This window comes from Lolium rigidum, chromosome 7 (genome assembly GCF_022539505.1).
Source record: "Lolium rigidum isolate FL_2022 chromosome 7, APGP_CSIRO_Lrig_0.1, whole genome shotgun sequence".
Lineage (NCBI taxonomy): Eukaryota > Viridiplantae > Streptophyta > Magnoliopsida > Poales > Poaceae > Lolium > Lolium rigidum.
The window spans coordinates 31,466,893-31,488,035 of record NC_061514.1 but is presented as its reverse complement, the minus strand read 5'-3'; the positions used below and the strand labels follow the sequence as shown (position 1 = coordinate 31,488,035).

The 21,143-nt window shown below is 47.6% G+C and overlaps 3 protein-coding genes and 1 long non-coding RNA gene across 4 annotated transcripts; 1 reads left to right on the top strand and 3 right to left on the bottom strand.

The window, feature by feature from the left end:
- Positions 1–271: 271 nt before the first annotated feature.
- On the bottom strand, positions 272–2,085 carry LOC124671125 (2-methylpropanoate--CoA ligase CCL4-like). Its single transcript, XM_047207547.1, has 2 exons — positions 1,888–2,085; positions 272–1,750 (listed from the first exon to the last, which is right to left on the bottom strand). Exons 1-2 carry the CDS (start codon positions 2,083–2,085, stop codon positions 272–274), a joined length of 1,677 nt encoding a protein of 558 aa, XP_047063503.1.
- Positions 2,086–6,039: 3,954 nt separating this feature from the next.
- On the bottom strand, positions 6,040–8,403 carry LOC124674569 (quinone oxidoreductase-like). The gene is made up of 4 exons (XM_047210614.1): positions 8,011–8,403; positions 7,470–7,696; positions 6,646–6,903; positions 6,040–6,521 (listed from the first exon to the last, which is right to left on the bottom strand). Exons 1-4 carry the CDS (start codon positions 8,363–8,365, stop codon positions 6,210–6,212), a joined length of 1,152 nt encoding a protein of 383 aa, XP_047066570.1. The 5' UTR covers positions 8,366–8,403; the 3' UTR covers positions 6,040–6,209.
- A 3,174-nt stretch (positions 8,404–11,577) lies between these two features.
- LOC124671124 (cytochrome P450 89A9-like) lies at positions 11,578–19,223 on the top strand. Its single transcript, XM_047207546.1, has 3 exons — positions 11,578–12,163; positions 18,173–18,657; positions 18,804–19,223. Exons 1-3 carry the CDS (start codon positions 11,578–11,580, stop codon positions 19,221–19,223), a joined length of 1,491 nt encoding a protein of 496 aa, XP_047063502.1.
- Positions 16,998–17,523, bottom strand: LOC124674570. Its single transcript, XR_006993053.1, has 2 exons — positions 17,396–17,523; positions 16,998–17,193 (listed from the first exon to the last, which is right to left on the bottom strand). It is a non-coding gene; the product is annotated as an uncharacterized LOC124674570 (long non-coding RNA).
- Positions 19,224–21,143: the final 1,920 nt, after the last annotated feature.

Below are 21,143 nucleotides of genomic sequence, written 5' to 3'. Positions count from 1 at the left end.
TGCTCTAAATCAGCCACCCTTTATATAGGGTATAATAGATTAGGTATAGATATATATGTATAGAATAGGAATACATATATATAGATATAGATAGATATTTTATTAAATCTTATGAAAATTTTATTATAAATGTAGCCAACAATGTTGACTCCTCTGCTACGTGTAGGCCGCATCTCCTTGGCTAGGTTTTGAATTTGCTTATTTATAACCAACATTAATTGTTGACTCCTCTGCATATACTACATATCTTGTATTATTATTATTATCAAATTTACGATCTATACGTGTAAGCTCTATAAACTGCGACGGAGGGAGTAGAACCCATCTCTTTGGCTAGGTTCCGGAGCACGTACTTTTGTATTTTACCGGTGGATGTCTTGGGCAGGTCGTCGCGAAACACGACGGTCTTTGGCACCATATACCCCGCCATGCGCTCCCGACTCCACGCGATGAGGTCGGCCGCGGTCACCTCCGCCCCCTCCTTGAGGCTCACGAACGCACACGGCGTCTCCCCCCAGAACTCGTCGGGCCGCGCCACCACCGCCGCCTCGTCCACCGCCGGGTGGCAGTAGAGCACCGACTCCACCTCGACGCTGCTGATGTTCTCCCCGCCGCTGATAACCACGTCCTTGGACCGGTCCCGGATCTCCAGGTACCCGTCCGGGTGCATCACCCCCACGTCCCCCGTGTAGAACCACCCGTCTTCCCGGATCGCCGCCCTAGTCGCCTCGCCGTCTTTCAGGTAGCCGAGCATGACGCTCCCACCGCGGAGCACGATCTCGCCCATCGTGGCGCCGTCCCGCGGCACGCTGCGGCCGGTCTCGCCGTCCAGGATGTCCACCTCTGCCATGAAGGGCATGCGCACGCCCTGCCTCGCCTTGAGCCGCGCGCGCTCCGAGGACGGCAGCCTGTTCCACTCGCCCTTCCACGCGCACGACAACACCAGCCCCGCCGTCTCCGTCAGCCCGTACGCGTGGCTCACGTCGAAGCCGAGGGCCTCCGTGCGGTGCAGCACGGCGGCCGGCGGGGGCGCGCCGGCCGTGAGGATGCGCACCTTCCCCGGGAGCGGCTTCCGCACGCCCTCCGGCGCGTTGGCCAGCATGTTCAGCACGACCGGTGCGCCGCAGAGGTGCGTGACTCTGTGGCCCGCGATGGTGTCGTAGACCTCGCCGGCGTCGACGCGCCGGAGGCAGACGTTGGTGCCGCCCACCACGGCCACCCCCCACGGGAAGCTCCACCCGTTGGCGTGGAACATGGGCAGCGTCCACAGGTACGTCGGCCGCTCCGGCACCGCCCAGCCGACCAACGTATTCAGAGTCACCACGAAGATGCCGCGGTGGCAGTGCACGACCCCCTTGGGCGCCGACGTGGTGCCGGAGGTGTAGTTGAGTATCATGGGGTCCCACTCGCTCGCCGGCCGCACCCACGCGAACTCCGGGTCGCCCATCTCAAGCAGCCTCTCGTACGTAAAAGCCGGCGCCGGCGCAGGGCGGAACTCCCTCTCGTGGGGGTCCTCGACGAGCACGATGCTCGGGGCCGGGTGGCCCGGCGGGAGGAGGCGGAGCGCATCGTCGAGGATGGAGAGCATTGCAGGGTCGACGAGGACTATCTTGGAGCCGGAGTGGCGGAGCTGGACCGACACCGTGCGCGCGTCGAGGCGCGTGTTGATGCTGTTGAGCACGGCGCCGCTCATCGGCACCCCGAAGTGCGCCTCGTACATGGCCGGCACGTTCGGCAGCAGCACCGACACCTGGGGGAATCAAAACAATGATCACCGACGAAATTCGAGTTCACTCCTGATCCTGTCCTGCCGCCGCGAAGAATAGAAGAGTACATGCAGAGTCGATCGACGGAAGTAACTAATGTCAGGGATATATGTGTGCTTACGACGTCGCGGCGGGAGACGCCGAGGGAGACGAGGGCGGAGGCGAGGCGGAGGCAGCGGCGGTAGGTCTGGGACCAGGTGAAGACGGTGCCGTGGTAGACGACGGAAGGGCAGTCGCCGTACACGGTGGCGGCGCGCTCCAAGAAGCCAAGCGGCGTGAGAGGGCTCGAGTTGGCCGGGTTCGCGCCGAGCTTGTCCATGGCCGAGTTGGCTGAGCAAGTGAAGTGACGAGAGGCTCGTCTCCCGCCATAAAAGAAGGGGAAGCGAAGCACTACACGATCGAGCCGCCGCTGAGTAGTTTCTAGTACGCTGATGTACACGTACATGATCACCGACTTAGCCATAGAGCCTATGCCATTTCGTCTGGGATGCCAAACTCGACTTTCAATTGTGCTCGGGTGCTTCACCTTTTTTGGACGTGTGTGCTTTATTCATTAGCAGAGACGACCGGCTCTCGCGTAGCACCTTCATCGTCCGGCGGCGCCGGCCGTCGTCGGATCTTAGCCAACCCCAACAGGTTTCAACATACACGACGTAGGACGGTAGTTAGTTAGTTGGGATGATTACCTGGTCACATGATATTTTTTTTCTAACTCGATGTATAAATACCGTATGTATATAGACGTGTATATGGATATGCATGGGTTGAATATATGTTTTAACGGGCCTAAGGTAGGAAAAAACTCAAATATAACCCCTTAACTTTTCGGGCCCGTTTCCAGCCTTTCCTTGAACTTTCTCATGGGTTGTAATACGGTTGTGTGCCGACCTGGTCAGCAGCAACCAGGCGCCGCACACCCCTCAGTGTTTGGGCCGGCCCACTATTCCTCTGATCTACTTTTTTTTTGTTTTTTTTGTTTTCTCCTTTTGTTTTCTTTATATGTTTTTCAAAAGCAAAAAAAAACTAGAATTTTCGGAAATCGGAAAGTTTTAAAAAATTCTGAAATTTTCAAAATCTAAATATTTTAAATTTTGAACATTTTTTAAGTTGTATTTTTTTTCCAAATTTTGAACTATTCTTCAAAATTTGAACTTTTTTTTGAATGTGAACATATTTTAAATTTGATCATTTTTTGAAATCGATTAATTTTTACATTTGAACGTATGTCAAATTTGAACATTTTTAAATTTAAATTTAAACATTGTTAAATTTCAACTATTTTTTATTTTGAACTTTTCAAATTTAAAAAATAGAAACGGTGTAAAAACAAAAAATAAAAAGAAACATAAAAGAAAAATGAAAAAGAAAGAAAAAGAAAAAACGAAAAAAAGGAAAAAAATGAAAAAGAAACAGAAAACAGAAATAACTGCAAGTTGGGCCGACCAGACCGGCTCATACAGCGCGTGGGGGTGTGCGGCGCACGGTAACGATCGACCTGGTCGGTGTATAGGAATTGCCTTGTAATCATGCCCCTACAAATCTGATGGAAAACCAAGACGAGATTTCCCCAAACAGCAGCCGCCGCTTAGCACTCCATCATTTGTCCTCTCCCCTAGTTTCTTCGTCCTCCCAGCCCCCAATCCCTAGGCTCCGCGCTGCTACTATCCATCTCAACCGTCCTTTCCCTCCTCCCTTTTCTGTCGGGTACGGGAGCAGACGATGGCATCAGGTAGATGGCGTGAGTGTGCGGTAGCAACACCGGCCCTCATCCTCATCAAAGGGGAGGGGTGGAGGGATCGAGTGCCGCTGTTGTTCTGACTAGCCTTCCTCTTTGGCGTCCGCACACCTCCTTCCTCTTCTAGCTTGGAATCCGGTGACCATGGTATACATGTATAGCTCCGCAGCAAGACCATTAATCACGAGGTGATTTTGCGAGCATGGCCACATTGAAGTTCCTAAAAGCTCTAGGTGAGTTTTTTTTGTTGGAGATATGCCCAAGAGGCAATAATAACGTGGTTATTATAATATCTTTGTGTTTATGATAAATGTTTGCATACCATGCTATAATTGTATTAAGCGAAACATTGATACATGTGTGTTATGTAAACAACAAGAAGTCCCTAGTAAGCCTCTTGTATAAGTAGCTTGTTGATTAATGGATGATCATGGTTTCGTGATCATGAACATTGGATGTTATTAATGACAAGGTTGTGTCATTAGTTGAATGATATAATGGACACACACCCAAATAAGCGTAGCATAAGATCAAGTCATTAAGTTCAATTTTCTATAAGCTTTCGATACATAGTTGCCTAAGTCCTTCGACCATGAGATCATGTAAATCACTTACATCGGAAGGGTAATTTGATTACATCAAACGCCATTACGTAAATGGGTGGTTATAAAGATGTGATTAAGTATTCGGAAAGTGTGAGTTGAGGCATATGGATCAATAGTGGGATTTGTCCATTCTAATGACGGATAGATACACTCTAGGCCCTCTCGGTGGCACGTCGTCTGAATAGCTTGCAAGCATGTGATTAAGATCACAAGAGATGACATACCACGGTACGAGTAAAGAGTACTTGTCGGTAACGAGGTTGAACAAGGTATGGAGATACCGATGATCGAACCTCTGACAAGTAAAGTATCGCGTGACAAAGGGAATCAGTATCATATGTAAATGGTTCAATCGATCACTAAGTTATCGTTGAATATGTGGGAGCCATTATGGATCTCCAGATCCATCTATTGGTTATTGCTCGGAGAATAGTCTCGACCATGTCTGCATAGTTCACGAACCGTACGGTGACACGCTTAAGGTTCGATGTCGCATAAGTAGATTCAGAATATGAAATGGAGACCGAAGTTTGTTCGGAGTCTCGGATGGGATCCAGGACATCACGAAGAGGTCCGGAATGGTCCGGAGAATAAGATTCATATATGGGAAGTCATTTTCCGGGGTTCGGGAAAGTTCCGGTATTTTGACCGGAGCTTCTAGAATGTTCTAGAAGGGTCACTAGTGGGCCCACCACCCCGGGAGAGGCCACATAGGCGCCACATGGCATGGTGGGTCCTGCCCACTATGACATGTGGGCCCAGGCCGCCCCACCCCTAGAGATAGAATCTATCTCTAATTTAAATGGTTCAAATTTAGAGATAGAATCTATCTCAAGATTAAAGTGTTTAAATGAAGAGATAAAGGGGAAGACTTGGGGGGAAGACTTCCCCCCTCATGCGCCGGCCAAGGAAGAGGTAGGGCCAGGGGAAACCCTAGGCCGACCCCTCCCCCTATATAAAGAGGGGAGGGGGTGGCCGGCCACCACACCCATCCTTCCAACCCTAGCCGCCCCCCTCTCTTCCTCCTCCATACGCTGCTGAGGCTTAGGTGAAGCCATGCAGTATTTCTTCTCCACCACCACCACCACGCCGTCGTGCAGCTGGGATTCCGTGGAGATCTACCACACCTCCGCTGCCCGGGAGAGGACGGGCTTCATCGACACCGTACGCGCGACCGAGTACGGAAGTGCTGCCGGATTGCAGCACCAGGACGATCGTCTACACCAACAACGAGATTAATCTCGTAGGCTTTGGAATTTTCGAGGGTTAGTCTCATCTCCATCTCGTTGCTCCGATCTTGTAGATTAGATCTTGGATTTTTCATAGATTAGATCTTGGATTTATTCGTCTTTGCGGTAGGAAATTTTTTGTTTTCCATGCAACGAACCCATCAGTGGTATCAGAGCCATGTCTATGCATAGTCGTGTTTGTGTCGTTTTTTTCTAATTAGGCTGGAGGATTCAATGACGACGTGCGTAGAGGCTGAATGTATAGGGTGGGCCTGGTGGGTTGTGGCCTACTCAAAAAAAATTAAAAATTCTACCTCTATTTTAGGAAATATTGACTACATGCATTACTTATTTTATTTGGATTTTTTTATCACAATTGAGGAGCCCAAAAATGTAGAGATGTGCCCCCTCCTAACTATTTTCTGTGTCCGCCACTGCTTGCGGACAAGATGAGCCCCACAAGGCCACAACCCACAAGTACAGGGTGTCCATCTCGTACCGGTTGGTTAGTACTACCTCCGTTTCAAGTAATAAGGCGCACGCGTATTCTAAGACGAAGTTTTACCATAAAAATTGAGCAGCAAAATTTTGATTATATTATATGTAATTAGTATCGTTGGATTCGTATTGAAAAACACTTTTTAATGATATTAATTTCATATAAATATTTTTTATCTATTTGAAGTAATACTTGGTCAAACAAAAAACACGTAAAACGAGGACGCCTTATTCCTTAAAACGGAGGTCCATGCATGAATCGTTACTGAATTCAACACAAACAAGTAAGACAATTATAGAATTCAATTTTCAAATGCCAACTCCTAACATTTGTTTACACCTGTCTCACTGTAAACTGAAAAAAAATGGTGTTTGTCTAGTTATCCGGTATGAGAAGTATTGACCCGGAGGTCTTCCTGGCCTCGAGGTCAGCGTGTGCACGGGCCGCTTCGGACAACGGGTATGTGTGATTCATGCGGATGCGCAGCACCCCACTTGCCACGTTTGCGAACACCTCGCCGGCCGACTGGAGCAGCTCGTCGCGGGTGCCAGTGTAGCTCGATATGCCAGGCCTAGTTAGGTATAATGACTTGGGAGCCAGGTCGCTGATCGAGATGGGATCGGGCGAGCCAGAGGACTGCCCGAACAAAACCATGTAACCGTGGGAAGCCAAGGAGTCTAGAGAAGCCTGCAGATAGAAAGAAATAGGCTGCGTGTCATTCCTCGAATCAGGATGATATTGTGAATCTGTAGATTCGCACGGAGACAAAAGAATGTGCAACACTAATCAAGGCCTAGGAAAACAGCCTTACCTTGTATGTATCTTTTCCGACAGAGTCGTAGACCACATTGACACCTTTTCCATCTGTGATCTCTTTGACTCTCGTTGCGACATCTTCTTTGGTGTACAAGATCACATGGTGACACCCATCTTGAGTCGCATGCCCGGCTTTCTCTTCGTTTGAGACGGTTCCGATGACAGTGGCTCCAAGGGCATTTGCCCACTGGCAGAGGAGAGAACCAACTCCACCTGCAGCGGCGTGGACAAGAACAGTATGGCCGACCTCGACCTGCAGGGTAACCAAAATGTAGTCAACCTACCTGTCATGGAAATGGGTACTTTCCTGAAGTACTGTTAAAACAGCCTGACAATCTACCATGCATTTCAGCAGCTTAAATAGTTTATTAGGGCTTCAACAAGTAACATGTAGCCAATAGCTATCATGTCATTAGATGTTCTGATGGACCTATGCACAATTCTTAACTTCAGGAATTTAGTGTGCCAAGAAAACAATCCGCCGGCTCGGTCTTCCGGAGGTGCTCATAGGGGTAGGGTGCGCGTGTGTGCGTTCATAGGGGTGAGTGTATGCGCGTGTATGTGAACGCCTGCGTTTGTACTGTGTTTCTCAAAAAAAAAAACAGATAGTACCAATGAAGGTAAAAGTAGAATTGGAGGCTAGATACTATCAGAAAGCACACTGAGACACCGATACTGTAAGCTAGATGATGAGGAGAGTGCTATCTGTAAAAGGACATCTGCACCTTGTTGGATTGCCAAGCAGACAAAATGAAGGATATGTGGAACCTCAGACAGTAAAGGGACTGAAACGCAAGGAAAGAGCAAGATGGAATTTACCTTGAATACACGGCGCAGTAAAACATGGGCAGTCATTCCCTTGAGCATGATAGCGGCTGCCGTCTTATGATCTATCGAAGGCGGGATAGGGACGGCGACATTGGCTGGAAGAATCTGCTCTTCGGCATAAGAACCCATAGGCATGCCTGCATATGCGACGACATCCCCAACTTTCCTGCCAGTCAGACCTGGCCCTACGGCGGTCACCACGCCAACAGCTTCCATGCCTGGAGACAGATGGGCGCAGATCATCTAGCTAGACGAAGTAGTAGTGTGATAAAAATCGTAGTGGTAGTACACGCCGGCCCATGGATACAAGGATACTCCGTTATTATATGTCACCGGATAGCACAATAGAGCGCCAATTTTGAACAGTCAATCAAAAAATAAATCCGGTCTTATGATCAGTATTCAGTTCAGTTCATCAGCAGCTTACTATCAACAATCTAGTCGAAATTGTGCTCGTTCTAGTAAGAGTGATACAAGAGGTGGATCGATTTCCCGATTCAAAAGAGGTGGATCGATTAACTGGATGCCGTACCGGGTGTGAAGGGAAGTGGGGCGGAGTAGACACCCTTGCGGAAGTAGACGTCGATGAAGTTGACGCCGATGGCGGTGTTCTTCACCCGGATCTCGCCGTCCTTGGGCGCCCCCACCTCCAACTCCTCCCATCGCATCGCCTCGGGCCCGCCAAGCTCATGGACCCTGATCGCCTTCACCATGTCCGGCGTGTCGGCGGTGGAGCAGCAGCGGCGGCCGATGTCAGGAGGAGCAGGAGGGCGCGAGTTGAAGCGGTTTGTGGTGGTCAGAGGTGGGGCAGGAGCCTGGTGGGGAGAAGAAGGGGAGTGGGAATGGTGGTTGAGTGTGATGGGAGCAGGGCACCAAACTTCAGGCATCTTTGCCTCGATCGTTTGTGCACCAGACTTCAGGGCATCTTTGCCTCGATGGTTTGTTTGGAGCGCGAAGCTTGGAGATGTCTACCTTTGGACCTCGTTTAATTAGTTTTTCTCTTTGCTCTTGTAGTGGTTTAGGTTTACTTTCCCTGCATGCTTTAGCTTTGTATTTGAACTTTGTAAGGCTTCTTTTCCTATGAAACGGAGCTGGAGAGAGAGAGGGTTGCTCCGGTGCTCCCCCCTAAATAAAGTTGAAGAGTCATAGTTGGATTTTTTTTTCTATGTTGGGTTCGCCGAAACCCATATCCAACCAATGTATATCCGTCTATTGATACGGTATGTGTACGTCGCGTAAGAAAAAGAGAGAGGTCACGTGAGCAAGATCTTTATAGGATCTTTCTATTTTTGCACACACACGTGACTGTAGATACGTACAAAAACAAGGTACACCACAACACGGGCCATACGGGCCTGTACAGGGTTGTACGGACGGTGCACATACACTAAAATTATAATCGTGCCCTCGCTTATGAACATGTATGGCAAGATCTCCATCGTTATTGTGTTTGATGGGCCTAAAAAAATTTCAGGGGAGGAGCACCGGAGCAGAAGTGGGAGAGAGAGGTCAAAAAAGAAAAATCTTTGCATCGATGGGATCCGAACACGAAATCAAGCTCCGACACGTGGACTGGTTTTGTTCACACACCCGAAATGCCTCCAAAACTCATTGGTCGTCCGACTTCGTTTTGTTTCGTTTGGGTTTGGCCATGAAGTCGAGATTGGCATGATGCATTTTACACTTGCACGTTTATTTTGTGACGGGAAATAGCTTTCATGAAACCTTTTCATCACAGATGGATAAAAAAGAGGGAGTACATAATTCATTCATCATATGGATTGAAAAACCTAGTACGCAGTGAAGGTTGCATCGTCGGAGTCGATTGGGTTGGGCGCACGTGCCACCAGAGGCCACCGACAGCCGCCTATTCTTCCTCTTCGGAATCGAGGGCGACAATGCCGTCCTCTGTAGCCGACTGAATGAATGATACATGTTGGGCGTTCTCGATGGTGTCTTGACGGTGTGACCAGGCATTGACTAGAACCATGTCCGCTAGTCTTTGTTCTTCTCCGATGGTGGATGGTCAAAGGTGAAGCAAATTAGTGGTGCCTCCGTTCCTTGTAAAAAAAAGCGTCCACCAGTAGTCGCTATCATCATCACACTTTGGATCGAGCCATAACGCGTCCTTATGTGTGTGGCGGAAGAAATTGTGGACGTCCTTGCATGCAGACAATGGAGGCACGTGAATTCCACCCAAGCTGATGGCCCGACTACTCGGCACGCTTTTGGCGGACTGAGGATGCCATATTTGGTGATCTCAGTGGTCTCGTGCCAGTCCAGACAGTTCATGTCCATGGCGACTGTGAGGTGCAATTTTCGCAAAAAAAGAAGACATAGATTTATGTAAATTCAAATATATTGAGACACTATACATCGAAATTTAGGCAAATCAGCGGTAATTTTTTTGGGACCGGAGTACTAAATAAAAGCCCTCCCTCCCGTGAGGCTGAGCCGGGCCACACCGGAGCGCCCCAGATCTGGCCAGCCTCATGCCCCCACCCGTCTCCCCTGCCTTCGCCGCTAGCTGGTCGTCATCGGGGAAAGCCCTGGCGGCGCGGTGGAGGTGGGGCGCCCTCCTACGCGCGGGATCTGGCGGCCCGGCTTCGGCGCCCTTTTTTGGCTGTTGCGGCTCGGGGGCTGGCCGGACGGCGGTGGCACGAGGCGGCGCGGCTGCTGCGTGTGGTGGCTGCTCCGGTGGTCTCCTCCGTAGAGGGTGGTGGGGGCTCTCGGGCGGCGACCCACGGTGGGTGTTGGTGGTGGCGGCCGGCGTGGCTGTGTCGGGCAGGTCGGGAGGTGCTGTTGCCTTGGTGTGGTGCTCCTGCCAGCATGGTGCTGGCGGAGCCGCCGTCTCTGATGTGGTTTGCCTCCACGTGGTGTGGTGGTGCTGGTTCGGATCGTCGAGCTCTCCATGGGGCTGGCGGGTGCCGTGGTTTCGCAGTGGCGGACACAGTGGTGACATGCTTCCCACCCGAGGGGCGTCGTGGGTAGGTGTGGAGCCCCTATCAGTGGCGGACGCTGCTTCCGTCTGCTCTGGTGTGCCCCATGGTTATGCAGATGGCGTCCATGGGTGCGGTCTCCCCTTCGATATGAGGTGAGCCGTGGCAGTGGTGGTGGTGGCGTTTTATTGCCGGTTGCTGGGCTTCGGTGTCGGGTCCTTGGTTGGGGATCTTGGACGCGCGGCGGGTGCTCCATGCGAGAGTAATCTATGAGTGTCTCTGCCTTTTGATGCCCTTCGCCTCCAGCCGGTTGCGCACATGCGCCGTGGCGTCGTCTCGGTCGCGTGCGACCTTTCGGCCACACCCTCGACACAGGTGGTGTCGGTGCGTAGTGCGGTCTCGGATGCGCGCTGCCCTTCGATTACGTCGATGGTGCACTGCTGGTGCTGGGTCTCGGTGGACCAAGGCCGTTCGACTACTCCGGCGAGTCCTCGAGCTGGTTTGTCGCTCCTTCGTGTCCTTGGGGCTCTTCCTCGTGATTGTTGTGCCTAGGTCGCGATGAGAATTCTCATCGGCCAACTGTCCCCTTGATTGAGGGGTGGCCACTTTGTTTTTCTTTCTTTAGTCTTGTGTGTAGGTGGTGTGCTTTTTTATCATTTCTTCTTCTCCTTGGTAACCTTACTCTGGTTCATTTAAACCTATCTTGTAGAGCCTGAAAAGCTTCATAAGTAACTTAGCTGAATATATGGCTCACGTCCGCCATAGTTATAGTTAAAGAAAGTAATAAATAAAATATGAGCTACCAATAAAACAATTATGAACGGACTAAGAGTTAACAACCACGCGCTGCACGAGATTAGGATGGCTGGTACCCTAGCCCTTTCCCCGAAAAATATATAAGGGATGGTTTGGGGCGGCTAATAATTTATTTATTACCGATCGTTCATATCCTACCGATCGTTCATATCTTCGAGCTTTGCCGTAGCTTACACAAAACCTGGTGCCAATCAAGTACTTTATGCATGCTCCCCCTTGAACACATATACCCGTGAGGTGCTCTATTAATTGACTCCCTTGGCCTGCACACTGAGCTGAAAAAGTCTACAACTAGTATAGCGCACACAAGTGAAAAAACTAGCTAGCTTCCCTCCCGGCCAACCATGCATGAACTGCTCTCCTTCTTGCTGCCCTTGATGCTAGTCGTCCTCATCGTCATCCTGCTGCATGCGCCACAAGCGCCCAGCAAGCTGATGCACACCGTCAGGTCTGTTCTAGTTCGGAGGCTGTCGCAACCTGTTGTCGTTGTCAGGGACCGCGTGACCGCGCACCATCTTCTAGTCCGTGGCAGTGCAGGGGGCTTCTTCTCCGATCGTCCGGCCTCCACCGTGGCCAGCGCTGTCCTCTCACGCCGGCGCTACCACAACCTAAACTCGGCACCCTACGGTCCGCTCTGGCGCGCTATACGCCGCAACATCACCTCCGACGTCCTCCACCCTCTGCGCCTCCACCGCTATGCGTCCTCACGCCGCCGCGCGCTGTTAGGTCTCGTCTCGGACCTTAGCCAGCAGCGCAAGTCCAGACCCAACGGAGTAGTCCTCGCGGCGGAGAGTATTCGCTCGGCCATGTTCGGCCTGCTCGCGAACATGTGTTTCGGCGACGGTGTGGACGAGGAGCGCATCCGCGCCATGGCCGACGCCCAGAACGACCTCGTCCAACTCTTTCCCGAGCTGCGTGTCTTCTCACTGCGTCAAGTACCCAGATTGCCGGCACAAAAAAGTGCCGGCAAAGGTACAAAAAGTGCCGGCAAAGATTTTTCAAGGCACAAAAAAAAGTGCTGCGTTTATTCCAGTCGAGGTAGGTCTTTGCCGGCATTTTTAGAAAAGTGCCGTTAATTATATTTTAAGGCATTTCCAAAAATGCCGCTAGTTAGCATTGCCGGCACTTTTGAAAGATGCCATGGAATCTTTTTGTTGGCACTTTCCGAAAATGCCATAGAATTTTTTTGCCGGCACTTTTCGAAAAATGTCACGAAATCTTTTTACTGGCACTTTTCTAGGGATACCATCTAAACTTTTTGCCGGCACTTTTAAAGGATGCCTACAATTACTTTTTTAGGCTTTTAATTCTGGTGTCGCTGATTATTTTCTTAGCCATTTTTAAGGTTGCTATACTGCCTGCAAACATTCAAGCAATCTACAATCAAGCATACATCACACTCAAGAAGTCAAGCAATGTTTAAAACCAATATTTCCAAGCAATCTAGGTTTGAAACCAACATTTTGAAACATTCAAGGATTCACAATCCAGGCATCTAACTTACATGACCAACAGGGTTCATCTCCACATCATGAACAACATGGTTTGAAACCATTAGATAAAATACACAACAGGGTTGATCTCCTCATCATGAACAACAGGGTTCATCTGCCGCCGAGGAAGAAAGTTGTCATGGAGTTTGGGCCCTGCCTCGCACGCTGCGCGGCCAGATGCCTCGTCGTGCGGCCAGAGGAAGTTAAGTTGCGCCAGCTGCGCCAGCTGCGCCATGCATCCGACGCCACAGCCAGGTTCACGTCCCCGACGCCAAGCCCTCTTCATCGTCGAGCATGATGCCAGAGCACCGGTGAGCGCGCCCTCCGCCCTCCACCCACCCTCCTGCAGTTCACTGAAAATGTTCCAAGTCCTTCATTCTTTTGATAGTAAATATGAAGATAAAACACCCACGGAATAACTGTGCTTGGATCTGCCTCAATGGAGCGTGCAAGAAGTAAAAGAGCCTACAGAATGTATGTTCCGAATTAGAGGTAAGTTGAGTAGCTGAGAACACAATAAATCCAATTCATGTTTGATTGTGTAACCGTAACATGTCCCTAAGCAGTAAGCAATACAATGATCACCTTTAGCCTGTCAGGTTTGTTTACTTTTCCATAATATAAACCAAGTGCAGCCTTTAAGAATAGTTCTCCCTATACAATCTTATTCTACACAACAAAAGGTTAAATAAAAACTAATCAAAATATAAGCAGATCAGAGAGCAATGAACTAGTACAAGATTCAAAGGAAAGTGTCATGTCATTAAATGTGAAAAGAAATGCAAGTGAATAAGACTGGACATCGTCGACAAGCAGGTTGAATGTTTTTTGTCAACCGTTGATTAACTCGTCCAAAGAATTTCAATTGCCAATCTTTTTTTGTAGGGGGTAGCATGAAAAGGGTGTGATATAAGCAAGCAAGTATTCCTGTGTTCCCTATTAATTGACTCTGATTTAGTAAAAAGTTGTAATAAATCGAGTCGGTTAATAGGGAACGGAGGGAGTACAGTAATAAGAGCTAATTCAACATTCTACATGGGAACACAAGAAAGTGATGAGCAGCAAACTTCTAAGAGTAAGTTTACTGTTTGGAACCAGATACTGATATATATGGTAAACTTCTAAAATTTATGGGAGTGTGTTATGATATGGCCCCAGCCGGATTTCAATATGTGCGTGGCACTGGATGAAGGACCTCCAAGTCAGTATGATGTACTATCTAACTAAGAGGATATACCAAAAACATATTTTTTGTAAAAACCAATATATTAGGATGCACTACCTATGTTCTTCAACAACCATGTACCTAAGTGGCAACAACACAAAAACTTAGCAGCTTAGAATAGGCAATGAAATACGAACTGGTGTTTTGTCTTTTTTTCCTACATACTTAGCAGTCCATTAGTTAACATTCACCAAGAAATAATAAGAACAAAAAAAGAGCACATCACTCGGCAGTTCATAAACCTTTGAAAGGCTACATAAATATATTTTCTAATTTCTAATGCAAATAATGGCTAGATAACATTTTACATCACTAATACATATATTCAGCAGGGCTTAGTTCAATGCAGCAATCAACTTGTAGTACGATACTCCTGTTGCATATGCTCAACTAAATGTATTGTGAGCTAGCCATGCATAACAGCAAGCTAATATTACCGTATAAAGTACCGCATATAGAAATTTGGAGCACTACTGCCAATAATCAAGGAATTGTGTACTCCTCGAATATCTTCGCCTTGGTGAGGCGTTGGTAGAGCCGATCCACAAAATAATAATACTGGGGCATTTAGCTCAACCTCCGGCCTTCAGATCCAGCACTTGGAGAGCGTCATCCCCACCCTCCCCCGCCACCCGTAACAAACAGAACTTGCGGATAAAAGAAAGAAAAAACATTATCACCAATACGAGATATAATTTCATCAGCGTGCGGACTCAGCTATCATCAGTGTGCCTCTGTTTACATTCCAAAATCTCAAACACAAGGGAACTACATAGAATCGACTAGCCAAGCCCGTAAAGCTACAGTTAAATTTCTTAGCAAACAGCAGAGATTTTTCACAAATTCAGATAACTCACTTTACATATACCAAATTAACAAGTTTATGGCATCACTTTTGTAGGTGGACTAATCATGTGATCTATTATAATATAGTGCTAACTATGCAACAGGAATCTCTCCTCTCAACCATGGAGTAACAATGATCCGCAAAATCCACCAATCATATACAATGTACTTGCAATAGCGAGCAAAAATTTCAAAAGAACTTTAATCCATGATGTTGGTGATGCTAATAAAGAAGCACGGGCTCAGCGAGTAAAATAGGCCGGACATACTAACCTCAGGCTGCAACTCCACAATATTATTGAAGTCGGCGCCATGAGCTAGTTCATCGGCGTTCTTCGGCCGGATCCTTCCCGCGACCCTTACTCGCACACATCTGAGAAGCGCACCCTTTATCAATTCCGAAAACGATCTAGAAATTGTAAATGGTAGTAATAAGAACAGTAATGTGCCAGCTATCATGATGTAACTAATTCGCAAAAAAAAGGTATCATGATGTAACTGAAGAACACGGATTGACAGCCTAACGGTAATATATGCAAATATATTCAGGTAACAGTGATTAATTAGTAGTATCATCGAGCTGCCACTGATGCGGTGCGCGTCTAACCTATGGCATTCCGGTTACCAGAAAATATCCCCTTTCTAGCAGCAGAACTCTACTGCCGCTTCCAGCATCTCCTCTGTCTTTGCGAATTAGTTACTATTGGTATGAGTACCATCAAATGTTGACAGTAGGTTGACAGTATAGTTCTCACACTAATTCAAGATGTGGTATTCGAATTCAAGTGAACAACCTATACACAAATTGCTCTAGCCTCTTTGAAGAAGAAGCCGAGAATAAGGCTGTTTGGCAAACGCCTCAGCTCTTTTTGTGTCTATTGTCTAAAGATATTGGCACATGCACAGACAGTATATGTATATGTCAATTTCAAATTAATGAACTTGGAACTGTCTATGATGTACTTTTACTGATAGAAAACTGAAGCTCCTTGGGCAGCGAAACCAGATACTATAGTCTTCGGAACATAGTTTGTGTGTCCCACTAAGGTACAATAAGAGGCTTGTATGTTGTGAAGATCATAGCAGTAATCTTGTGATCTGCTGAGTCAATTGCAATGGAGCGAGCGCAATCAGGTTGATATTGTACAGAGTAGACATTTACCATTGCTTTGACAGTGCCAACACTACCAACCTACAGAGTGCATCGGAAAATGTTACTACAATGTAGGGCAAAATTACCACCATCACATGCAAGCTCGATAACCACATTGTCATAATTCAAAAGTTGGCATACAGACAAGTGTAATAATAGAATTGCCTGATTCATATTCCACAGCGAACCATCAGCACTCCCACTAACCAATTTGGTTGGATCTGCAAGTGAAAAGTCTACTGATCACACTCATGTTCCCTTATTTTAGTTAGATGGTTACGTACACAAGAACCATAAATTCGTTCAAACCTGATACTGCAAGAAGCGATGGACCACGCAGCTAGCAACATACTACATTTGTGCTTCCTGGTGGTAAAGTTTGAAAATGATTCCATCAGCATACTGCATAGATATTAAGATGGAATCATAGACACAATTAAATGATTCCAAATTTAATTCTTAAAAAAATAATCTACTGAAACAAATTTAAGGTGAAGAAGAGCAGCAAGAAAATCTATATTTGGAAATCAGAGCTTCTAAAAATCAAAATTAGACGAGCCCTTGAGCAGCAAATGAACCAAGAAAGCATATATACATGAAGATCGTCTTTGCAACAAGATGATGTGTCTGTGATTTGAATTGCCTACAGATATATTTGCACGTCACTGCTGGGGATCGCCATGGCGTGCGTCTTATAGCGTAATTACATAAGTAGGGGAACACATGATAGAAAGCATACATGATGTAAAAAAAATGAATCCTGCTTGACAAAACATTGTAGTGGTGACCAGGAATTTTGTGGATAGGTTCAGGGTTACTTACCATAAGAGGTTGTCTGGTCATGTCCAGGAATGACCTTCTTGGCAGAAAAATAGTGTTGTATTTTAAAATGTATATACATGTTAATAACCTAGGTTGACCACCGATTTTCTTTCCATATTTTCTAATAACAAAAAAATCCATTTTCCCATGTGTTTGTAATAACCTCACTCATAATGGAACATGAATGGGCACCAAGCGATCAGCACTTCAAGAACTAAGTTAGCAAAAGAGAAAATCTGGAGTATCTTAAATTCATATTGTATAATCTCCTGACGAAGAAGACTCATTAATATCAATGGCGTGATCAAATACATGAACATTCAGGGAAGAAATCTGATATACTTATACTTAAAAGTTAAAAAAAGGACATCAGGAGCAAGCCTGTGACTGCTGTCCTCCCCGTCCATTAGCAAGCTTGTGGCTGCAGAAAAGTGCCCAGCTTAGATGATAGCATCACGAGATCTGGACACCACACATTGTGAATTTGGTAGTATAACAGAAAACATCAATCTACCGAGCCCACCCAAGGTGCATCTACTGAAACTTATTGTTAGGCATCAAAGCATGGAAACGACATTCATATGAGAGCCACTATCTGAAGATGAGGGGATGAGAGGTCTCACCAGCTAAGTGGGTGGTCTGGTCGGCGATGCTCGATACGAACCGCTGGTTGTCAACGATTAGGCCTTGATTGTCGTGGTCCCTGGCGATGTTGCGGTCCTCGAGGGCGCCCACGGCGGGGTACAGCGCAGGACCCCGCGTGGGATGGGGACGATGGCGGTCGTGTGAGGGCTCGTCGCAGCCGGCGCCAAGCCACATGGCAAAAAGACGGAGGAGCAGGAGCACGCGGTCGGGGGCGGGGGCGAGAATCATGCCGCGTATGTGGTAGGGGAGAAGCACGAGGCGTGGCGGCGCGGGAACCGCGGCGGCGACCGTGCCGAACCATTGCTAGGGTTAGCCGTGGCGTCCCTCTCGAGGTGCGTAACGGCGGGGCGCGAGTCGGGATCCAGTGGAGGGGCACAAGACGCAGTTCGCTCAGTGAGTAGAGGCGGTGGACGCGGCCGGCGTCGGACGGCACGGCGGCGGCGCATCGTGGACGGAAGAGAGAGAGGTGGGTGGGGGAGAGTACGGAGGGGAGAGGAGTGTGAGAGAATTGGGTCGGGTCACGGGTGGGATGTCTGTTCGTTTTTGCATTTAGACCCTAAAATTTTCGGAAAATAATGCCGGCACTTCGATAAATGCCAGTAATAATCAAGCACTGACGGCAACGTCCAAAAAGTGCCGCTAATTAGGTAGTAATCTAAGGCACTCACCAAAAAGTGCCCCTAATCAGTAGCATTGAAGGCATATTTCTAAACTGCCGGCAAGAAAGTGCCGGTAATCCGGACACGTGCTGCCAGGCGGCATTGCTAGGATAATGTACCGTGAACGGTGGAACAAGCTAGTCACGCTGCGGCAGAAGCAGGAGGAGATGTACCTTCCGCTCATCGACGCCCGTCGCGGCCGGCGCCACCATTCTGGCGAGCCGCCGGCGTATGTGGACACACTAATTGGCCTCCGGGTTCCAGGCGAGCACAGCCAAACTTACTCCGGCGGAAAAGCTCGCACGCGAAGGAGGGTCCTGGCGGACGGGGAACTCGTAGGCATGTGCTCCGAGTTCCTTGGTGCTGGCACAGAAGCCGTAGCTGCTGAAGTGCAGTGGATCATGGCGCACCTTGTGAAGCGTCCAGACATGCAGGAGGCCGTCCGGAGAGAGATCGCCGCTGCTGTGATCTCTGATGCCGAGGAAGTCGCCGAGGGAGTTCTTGGGAAGCTGGAATATCTGAACGCCGTCGTTTTGGAGGCGCTCCGGCTACATCCCACCGTGCCCTCGGTGTTCAGGCAGGTAACTAGACTGACCCCAGAACCCTCAAAAAACAAAAAAAAGAACCCTCAAAAAACTAGACTGACCCCGAACAGCAGCTGCTATTAATTAAACTAATTAATGGGCCTCGCGTGTTTAACTTATCTCATCTCTCTTGTGCTGACAAGGTGATGGAACGTGACCACGTCATTGTTGACGGCCGACGTATTCCGGCGGGCACGGTGGTGGTCTTCCCGCCGGGCACTCTAGCGCGAGACAAGACAGCCTGGGCGGACCCCAATGAGTTCAATCCAGAACGGTTCCTGGCGAGCGGTGGTGGAGAGAAGATGAGCCTCTTGGCTGCGGCAGGGAGCGCAGGGGAGATCACGATGATGCCGTTCGGTGCCGGCCGCCGCATGTGCCCCGGTATGGCCGTTTCGATCCTCCACATGGTGTACTTCATTGCAAACCTCGTGAGGGAGTTCGAGTGGAGGGAGGCGGAGGGGGAGCTCGCCGTGGATCTCAAGCCGCATGTCGGGTTCTTCACTGTCATGAAGCGACCGCTGCGTGCTCACCTTGTCCTTCGTCGGGAGGACGACAAGAATTAATTCCGTGAGATCTTGTATTAGTACGGCAACCCTGAATAAATTGTAGACGTGACTACAAAGTTGTTACGGTTTTGCTATGTCTCAGTTAAGTCTAAGTCACTTACAAAAATATGCTTTGAGTTGCACTTTTCTGTTTAAAAAGTGCAATTGCACTTTTCTGACAGAAATGTGCAACTGAACCAAGTTACACTTTTTTTTAACTGTAGTTACACTTTTATGAGTTGACTGAGACTTAAAAAAATCTCAGTCAACTGAGACATAGGCACACCCAAGTTGTTAACCACCTTGTTACCTTACAGTGTATGAACATGTAGCCGTCCGGGTACCCGTCCGGGTGCATCACGCCCACATCGCCCCTGTAGTCTCCCTGAGCCTACTTTTCAGAAGTTGGATCGTGTCCTTACGGATTTTAACTAGGAATCTAAATACACAATGGTTTCTGTACGGGTAATCCCACAAGTTGAGGCTTTGTCGGATCTTGCTCCCACTAATCTGCACTGGATTGCATAGATTCCCGAGTATACGTGGTTCGATCAAGTTTTAACTTGGATGGCTCCAGAGGGATGGTTTTGCAGACTTACTGTGAACGGTGAGGGGGCTAAGACTAGTCACAATGGGAAGTATCATACACTAGTATCATGTACACGATACTAGTTTATGATACTACCTCCACAATGCATAGTATCATAATATAGTATCATACTTATATCATATTTAATGTTTTGTAGAATCTCAATATAAATGTGTGTACATGATGTATTTGTCATGAAGTTTTCTAGGTTTATGTGTCATGATACGGTATCATATTATGATACTACTCTCATCTCTACCTCATTAATTGATGTGACACATCAGATTTTTACCAACATGACATGTATGATACTACTTATAATACTCCTATTGGGGCTAGTCTGAAGCCCATTGCTAGTCAGACTCTCATCCAAAGATAGAATAATAAACTATGTGCCAAGCGTAGATTCCTAGGTGGATAGGTGAGACACATGTAACTAAAAAAATAGAATCTCGACCTATCATGCACTACTGATAATTTAGAGCCAATCACGAAGGTGAGACCGTTAACAACACAAGAAATTGAACTGAAAGGTCAATCAAATGCAAAGTTGGCGGGCTGAGAAGAGGAACTCAAATGGTACCAACGATCTAAAGCCCTATTCATGTTAGAAGCATATGCGAATACGAGATATTTCCATAGTGTCACAAATGGCAAACACAGGAAGAAACTCATTCATTCTCTTACACAGGATAAGGGTACAACCGTACAATCAAAGGACATGAGCTGCTTACGCCATACATTATAAGTTATTACGAAGGTTTTTTTGGGTATTCTGTGGAGAGTAATCTATCGATGGATGAATCCAGGGTTGACGATATTTCTCAGGTTTCACATGAGGTAAACGCCGTTCTTACGTACCCCTACTCCGAGGATGAGGTTAAGAAGTCTGTTTTCCAAATGGAACATAATAAAGCCTCATACCCGGATGGTTTCTCAGCAGAGTTCTATCGTAACTTCTGGGAGATCATCAAAGAAGATCTCATAGAGCTTTTCTCCATGCTACATGTGGGTCAGCTGGAGCTTTTTCATATTAACTTTGGTGAAATATTCAGAAAGGATTCAGTGGTACAGACTCATATGTCTCTTAAATGTTAGTTTTAATATTTACAAAAGTTATTAGCAGTTAGGCTGAATTCAGTCTTCAACCATGTGGTTCATATACTCACCCGACTTTTATGCAAGGAAGATATATCCTAGATGGATTATTCACCTTGCATGAAACGATTCATGAGTTGCATTGTAAAAAGATGAATGTCGTAATCCTAAAAATTGATTTTGAAAAATCCTATGATAAAGTTAAATGGTATTTCCTTCAGCAAACACTCTGGATGAAAGGTTTTTCATAG